Source organism: Argentina silus (assembly GCF_951799395.1).
Source record: "Argentina silus genome assembly, chromosome: 1".
Taxonomy (NCBI): domain Eukaryota; kingdom Metazoa; phylum Chordata; class Actinopteri; order Argentiniformes; family Argentinidae; genus Argentina; species Argentina silus.
The window spans coordinates 3,481,696-3,489,722 of record NC_139655.1 but is presented as its reverse complement, the minus strand read 5'-3'; the positions used below and the strand labels follow the sequence as shown (position 1 = coordinate 3,489,722).

The following is an 8,027-nucleotide window of genomic DNA, read 5'->3' as shown; positions in this document are numbered from 1 at the left end:
GCACGCACGCACACACACACACACACACACACACACACACACACACACACACACACACACACACACACACACACACACACACACACACACACACACACTGCGTATCGTCAATAAAGAGAGGGAGAGGAGAGAGGAGGAACAGAGACGAAAGAGAGAAGAAGGGAAGGCAGAGTTCCCCAGTGAGGCGTTGGGGGTTCTTCTGGTGTTGATGGGAGTCCAGGATGTGAAGACGAGAGCACAGGTAAAGCGGAGCCTTGGGCTTGGTGGGTTAACAGGGCAGCCCAGCCCATCCCAGTACGAATGGGGCTCAGAGAAAACTGTGTTTGTAGGACAGGAGGGCTAATCTCGCACTGTAGGGTTTGTTAGCTAATACGGTCTTCATCTAATGCAGAAACAAAAACGGCAATTTGATGTTGTGTGTATGTTGTTTTTGTATCTTTTTGTATGTCTGTGTTATCGATATGTATGTGTAGGTATCTTGCTGGATTTAGTCTTTGTAACAATATAATTCATAAATGACTGTGCTTGTGTGTGTACTGTTGATCATCAGCTGTGTTAACTCATATGACTGGATTGCATACTGATATGTGGGTGTGTATTCTTAAAACCCATGGATCCTATCATATAGAGTAAGCTTGTTTATAACACGTAAGCTTTGTGTTAGATGTGTATTTACCGTTCAGCTGCATAGGACCATGGGGTTCAGCTGCTGAAAATGTGTGTGTGTGTATGTGTGTGTGTGTGTGTGTGTGTGTGTGTGTGTGTGTGTGTGTGTGTGTGTATGACCTATGTGTGAGAGGCAGTAGGACTAATGGTAAATGGGCCACTGATAAGGAAGCACACGCACATGCACGAACGTACACGCACACGCACACACACACACACACACACACACACACACACACACACACACACACACAAACACACACTCTCTCTCAGCAGCTGAACCCCATGGTCCAATGCAGCTGAACCTTGACGTGAGCAGCTAAGATATAAATACACATCTAACACAAGTTAATAGGTCATAAACATGCTTACTCACACAAATGTACGTTAGTGTATGTGTTATTCCTAGACATGACTATGCTATGCTTATAATACTACGCTATGAGACGTGACTATGCTACATGCGGCCTCGTGCCTCAATTTATAAGATTGCTTGCACTTTGAAAAAGGCCGTTCTGCCCATCATCATTTCTCCACCATTACTGAATATTTCTCAGAGCCCTTTGGCACATCGACTCGAGATGTGACTGACTAAATATAGGCCAAACCGCATAAAGGGCCTTTCAGACATTTTCATTAAAACAGGCCACTCACAATGCTGTGGTGGTAACACAAAGCGGTGCATTGAAATGTCTCGAAGTTTGAATATGCGGCAGTTTTCATTAAAAATCCGTGTTTTGCAACTTTGCCTTCCCATGTTAAGTCACTGGGGGAAAATGGCAATGCTAATACACGTGACCGAATGGACTGTAAAATCTACTGGGAGCTAATTATGCTTCTAAGGCTCCTCAATAATTGAATATGTCCCAGAACCACAGATGTCTCAATAGAGCTTTGTTCATGTATGTTCCCTATTTACTCCTCAGCCAGGCTAATTACCCACGACCCTGGCTACCTGGATGAACTATGCTAGCAGCACTGTGCTGGTGAAAAGGTATTGTAGTGAACAGGGGATGTAACTCACAACTCTACCTCACACTGAACCTCCCCCTCCCCCTCCCTCCTATTGTGAGTGCACTAGGCCACCACAGTGTAATATAGCAGACTCACTTAGCACTGCTCGTAACACACTGGCTAAAATGAAAGCCTGGGTTTTTCAAAAGTTTATTTTAAAAGGTTTAAAACAGAAGGAGAATAGGATCATGAAAAGGCTCAGTGTGTCCGCAAGTTCACCCAGTATGTACAGTCTAAGATTCATGCAAGAAATCTGCTCTCAGAGTAAGTAATCGGCTGTTTGAGAGAAGGTGTGAATCCCAAACAACCTGACCAGTGGTGAGTGTATGTTGTTGAGTAGATCGACAAACCGTGCTGTACTGTAACAGGAGTCAAAGCTGAGTGTGCTGGAAAACCTTGTCAGTGCATACAGTAGGATATAGATTTCAGAGTCTCAATTGAATTTCCTGTCTTTTTAAGCTATACAAATCTTGTCATGTCACTTATTAAGTTCTTTTGCATTTAATTATAAATATGACTTGAATACCTTTCCCCATCCCAAACACAATGTGATATATAAAGATATTCTGGTGTTGAGTTGCATAATGACGGCAAGATCAGCAGAGGAGAGGCGAAATAGTGTGGGTGTGTCGCCTAGCAACAGGCCCATAGTCCCCTTCACCATGGCAATGGATCGATGGCAGGGAGACATGGATCACCCCAGCCTAAAAGCACAGAAATAGCTAAAATATACAGTCTTTCACTTGACGTTCTAATTTGCGGGGCACTTTTCCAAGTCATTATGACGGCCTATCATTAAGCTCACCCACCAGTTGAGCTCATCCCCAGTCATAGAAAACCTGGAGAGATTTGTAGAATTTGCACCAAACAGTTTGTGTCTGCTGTGCAAGAGTAAACATCAACAACAACAGCCATTCTAGTGTGTCGTACTAGTGCTGTAATGCTGACGCAGTGGTATTAGTAGTGTGTTTGTACAGGTCTGGCATTGTGAAATATGAGCACTGCAGCATGTTTATCAATAACTCTGACTCTCTCTCTCTTTCTCTCTTTCTCTCTCTCTCTCTCTCTCTCTCTCTCTCTCTCTCTCTTTCTCTCTTTCACTTATTTCCACATTGATCTCTGTTAAGCCCAACACTCAGACTCAGTGGCTCCACTCGGAAAGCAATCACTGCTTTCTACCGAGGTCTTGCCTGTTAGCTTAACTCTGTAGTGGAACATGAGAACCGGAACCTCGTAATTCACCATAATTCATATTGTGTTCAATGATGTCACAGTCTTATTCACTTTCTTATTCTGTGTGGTACATTATTGATTACTTCACTGTCTTGGTGCCCCGGTGGTGGAACAAGCTTCCCACTGCTTGTCAGAACTGCAGAGTCACTGCCTATCTTCCGCCGTAGACTGAAGACCCGTCTCTTCAGGCTACATCTTGACTGTCCCTCCTAAAGACTCTTCATCCCCCACTACCCCTCTGTACAGTTCCTCTACTGTTAATTAAATTTAAAAAAAAATCTGCTAAATGTAAAATAAAATGTAAATGTAATGTAAATGTAGACATTATTAATGAATGCACACACCTGTGTGTTCCCATCCAGCTGATCAGTGATGGCGGTGTGGTGTATGCAGAGGCCCTGTGGGACCATGTCACCATGGACGACCAGGAGCTGGGCTTCAAGGCGGGGGACGTCATCGAGGTAGTGGATGCCACCAACAAGGAGTGGTGGTGGGGACGCATCCTGGACAGTGAGGGCTGGTTCCCTGCCAGCTTTGTACGGGTGAGGATGGAAGATTGATATAAGACACAATCTGTTTTGTTGTCTTTATTGTTTATTGTTTTTATCTCTCTTTATTGTTGTCATCTAGCTACAGCTATAGCTTATGTTAGCACAAGCTATTGATTTTTGAACACTCATTTCAGGAAATATTTGAGTTCACTTTTTGTGAACTTGAGAATGAATCTGAATTGAACCTGTGCATAAATCTCTCATTGACATTGACATTTACATTTATGGCATTTAATGTAAATGTAAATGTAAATGCATAAATCTCTCATTGACATCAACGCATGGTTGTGCCCCCAGTTGCGTGTGAACCAGGATGAGCCGATGGAGGAGTATCTAGCCCAGCTGGAGGAGGCTCGGGTGGGGGAGGAGGACAGGCCAGGCCTGGGTCTGATCTTCGGCCCGGGCCTGCCGTGTAAGGAGCAGATGAGGACCAACGTCATCAATGAGATCATGAGCACCGAGAGAGACTACATCAAACACCTGAAAGACATTTGTGATGTCAGTACACTGCAGTCAAAAAACATCATTTTTTCTTTTACCTTTTTCATGTCATTACATTATAGGGCCCATTTAGATTAGATTAAACAATGTTAACCATTCTGTCCTGCTTGCCTTAATTAAGCACATTAATCCACCTTATACCATTTTAGCTTCTTAGCACATCATTTATTTTATCAGGTCATCCAAGCAATGACATATAGGACCCTGCTCAGTAAGACAAAACACACAGTTTACATAATCTGTGACTGACTAAATCTAGTTATGAATAAAACTGTATATCTACAGTACCAGTCAAAGGTTTGGACACGCCTTGCCAAGAGTGTGCAAAGATGTCATCAAAGCAAAAGGTGGCTACTTTGAAGAATCTAAAATATAAAACATATTCTGGTTTGTTTAACACTTTTTTGTTTACTACATAATTCCATATGTGTTCCTTCATAGTTTTGATGTCTTCAATATTAATCTACAATGTAGAAAATAATAAAAAATAAAGAAAAACCATTGAATGAGAAGGTGTGTCCAAACTTTTGACTGGTGCTGTAGTTATGAATAAAACTGTATATCTATATATTGCACTTACTGCTATTAATAAACAGTATAACCATACTCTGCACCGTGAAGCTGTATTGTTGAAATGTAAACCTGCTATTTGTCTGTGTCTCAGGGTTACATCAAACAGTGCCGTAAGAGGATAGACATGTTCACCGAGGACCAGCTGCGTTGCATCTTCGGGAACATTGAGGAGATCTACCGTTTTCAGAGGAAGTTCCTGAAGGGTCTGGAGAACAAGTTCAACAAAGAGCAGCCTCATCTCAGCGAGATCGGATCCTGCTTCCTGGAACATGTAAGTACAGCAGGAGACAATACTACTGTACAGTCCCAAGGCCATATCTCTAATACAATCCTGTATATTATATAGACTGTCTTTGTCTATTTTCTGTAACTCAGACAATAGACCAAGGTTTGGTCTATTGTCTGAGTTTCCATAAAGTCTCCAAGAGTAGCTGAATACATCTCACAGACATTTCCCCTCTCTCTCTTTCTCTCTCTCTCCAGCAAACAGACTTCCAGATCTACTCAGAATACTGTAACAACCACCCCAACGCCTGCGTCCAGCTGTCCAAGCTCATGAAAGTCAACAAGTATGTATTCTTCTTCGAGGCGTGCCGTCTGCTCCAGAAGATGATTGACATCTCACTGGATGGCTTCCTGCTCACGCCTGTCCAGAAGATCTGCAAGTACCCTCTACAGCTGGCCGAGCTACTGAAATACACTAACCCCCAGCACAGGTAGGGCCTGTATCTCACACACACACACACACACACACACACACACACACACACACACACACACACACACACATACACACACACACACACACACACACACACACACACACACACACACACACACACACACACACACACACAAACATAGGTAAACCTGGCATAGCAAACTAAGGCATAGATCCTAATGCTGTAGTCTGGTATCTTTGGCTGCCACACAGGGACTATAAGGATGTGGAGGCGGCCTTAAACGCTATGAAGAACGTGGCCAGGCTGATCAACGAGAGGAAACGCCGTCTAGAAAACATCGACAAGATCGCCCAATGGCAGAGCTCCATAGACGACTGGGAGGTAAGGAACCATGCATAATGAGTTATGCAGACTGAGCACCTCTCTCTCTCAATCTGTGGTCAATATGTAACAAATGCATGTGTGTGTGTGTGTGTGTGTGTGTGTGTGTGTGTGTGTGTGTGTGTGTGTGTGTGTGTGTGTGTGTTTTTGTGTGTGTCCCTAGGGTGAGGACATCCTCAGCATGAGTTCAGATCTGATCTTCTCAGGAGAGTTAACGAAGATCTCGCAGCCTCAGGCCAAGAGTCAACAGCGCATGTTCTTCTTGTTTGATCATCAGATGGTATACTGTAAGAAGGTAACATTGACAAATCAAATCAAAATCACATTAATTTCAACGTTTATTTCATATGAGTGGGTCTCAGCGCACTTAAAGATGTCTACTCATCTCCTATTGATTTTTACTCTCCCCCATCCTGTATTCACGTCTACTCTCCCCCATCCTGTATTCACGTCTACTCTCCCCCATCCTGTATTCACGTCTACTCTCCCCCATCGTTTATTCATGTCTGCTCTCCCCCATCGTCTATTCATGTCTGCTCTCCCCCATCGTCTATTCATGTCTGCTCTCCCCCCATCTCCCCAGGATCTGTTGCGTAGAGACATGCTGTACTATAAGGGCCGTCTGGACATGGATCAGATGGAGGTGGTGGACATGGAGGACGGGAAGGAGAAAGACTTCAACGTGACCGTGAAGAACGCTCTGAAGCTTCGCTCCCTGGCAGGGGACGAGGTCTACCTGCTGTGTGCCAAGAAGCCCGAGCAGAAACAACGCTGGCTCCGAGCCTTCGCCGACGAGAGGACGCAGGTCCAGCATGACCGCGAGACAGGTGAGACACCACGCCCTCCACGTACAGTACATTATCAGACCACCTGCAAATCGGCAGATACATGCACCAATGGGTGCACACATACATGTATTTTGTGTACACACAAGAAGAGTATTTTACCTACAGCTTCATGGTGCAGAGTATGGTTATACTGTTTATTAATAGCAGTAAGTGCAATATATAGATATACAGTTTTATTCATAACTACAATACCAGTCAAATGTTTGGACACACCTTCTCATTCAATGGTTTTTCTTTATTTTTTATTATTTTCTACATTGTAGATTAATATTGAATACATCAAAACTATGAAGGAACACATATGGAATTATGTAGTAAACAAAAAAGTGTTAAACAAACCAGAATATGTTTTAGATTTTAGATTCTTCAAAGTAGCCACCTTTTGCTTTGATGACAGCTTTGCACACTCTTGGCGAGGTGTGTCCAAACCTTTAACTGGTACTGTACATGTAGCAGAGTGTGTACAGTCCTGCCCCGCCCTGTCAGGTTCACAGGTTCACAGTCCAGACATCTCCCTTTATCCATTTGACATTAATTCATCAACACATTCTGAGATTCACAGTGTTTTCCTACTGTGGTTAAATTAAGCTACAGTTCCATCTGTTCTGGAACACTCGGTCAGTAGAACACTACTGCCAACACACTGCTGCTAATGAGAAGAATCAAGCCCCTCTCCTCGCCTCTTAAAGAAAGAAAGAAAGAAAGACTGTTTATTTGCCATTTAATTGCCATCTCATCAATTGTTGGAATGAATCTTTTTGCACCCCCCCCCCCCGAGACAACACACACGCACTGCACACCCCCCCTCCTCGCCTCTTCCACTCCTGGAAAGAGGAGCTAACTAAAGAGGGGCATCAGTGTGCCTGCATGTTATGTACATAGACTACCAACCTGTTTTAATCAGCCTTCAAAACCATTGGCTGCATTTCCACTTTCCAAGTAAAGCTTGGTCCTCCAGTGTCTCCCACCAGACTGCTGCCGCATTAATACTTTTAATACCCGGAGCTGGCAGAGGGTCAGGGAGTGTGTAAGTGGCAGCAGCAGAAAGACTTGTGTGATGCTGATCTGGGAGATAAGCAGCCAAAAGTCCAGCCAATACATTGTGCTGAATTTAAAGCTGCCTGCTTGCAGCCATAGTCTGTGTGTGTGTGTGTGTGTGTGTGTGTGTGTGTGTGTGTGTGTGTGTGTGTGTGTGTGTGTGTGTGTGTGTGTGTGTGTGTGTGTGTGTGTGTGCTTGAGTATGTGCATGCGGTTGTTTGCAACTCTATGCAGACATGCTCATGTGGTTTTCTCCTTACCTGTAATTCCAGGTTTCACCCTTACCGAGGTCCAGAAGAAACAGGCCATGCTGAACGCCTGCAAAAGCCATCCAGCCGGGAAGCCCAAAGGTAGGAATATACAGTGGGTCTGGCTAAGGTAATGCATTTCCCTTAGGATTTCAGTCCAACAAGGAGGTAATACTCCGTAAGGAACCGTAAGAGCAACAGTGAGAGCCTAGGCTACAGGCAGGCGGTGTGGGGTGGGGACAGGGCAGAGGCAGAGGCTTGACTGTACCCACTTCAGATATTGTGTCCCAT

At 44.1% G+C, this 8,027-nt stretch overlaps 1 protein-coding gene across 3 annotated transcripts in view; it reads left to right on the top strand.

Moving 5' to 3' along the window:
• Positions 1 to 8,027, top strand: part of arhgef4 (Rho guanine nucleotide exchange factor (GEF) 4) — an 87,292-nt gene that overhangs the window by 78,071 nt on the left and 1,194 nt on the right. Inside the window, exons 1-10 of one of the 3 annotated variants that reach the window (XM_083677469.1) lie at positions 179 to 241; positions 1,593 to 1,660; positions 3,276 to 3,455; positions 3,762 to 3,962; positions 4,630 to 4,809; positions 5,022 to 5,254; positions 5,473 to 5,602; positions 5,766 to 5,897; positions 6,186 to 6,429; positions 7,761 to 7,838. In XM_083677469.1, the coding sequence (XP_083533595.1) occupies positions 3,330 to 3,455; positions 3,762 to 3,962; positions 4,630 to 4,809; positions 5,022 to 5,254; positions 5,473 to 5,602; positions 5,766 to 5,897; positions 6,186 to 6,429; positions 7,761 to 7,838 (1,324 nt within the window). In that variant the 5' untranslated portion in view covers positions 179 to 241; positions 1,593 to 1,660; positions 3,276 to 3,329. Of the gene's footprint in view, positions 1 to 135; positions 242 to 1,592; positions 1,661 to 3,275; positions 3,456 to 3,761; positions 3,963 to 4,629; positions 4,810 to 5,021; positions 5,255 to 5,472; positions 5,603 to 5,765; positions 5,898 to 6,185; positions 6,430 to 7,760; positions 7,839 to 8,027 lie in introns of those variants that run through there. The other 2 variants (XM_083677468.1, XM_083677467.1) reach the window with 2 other exon arrangements.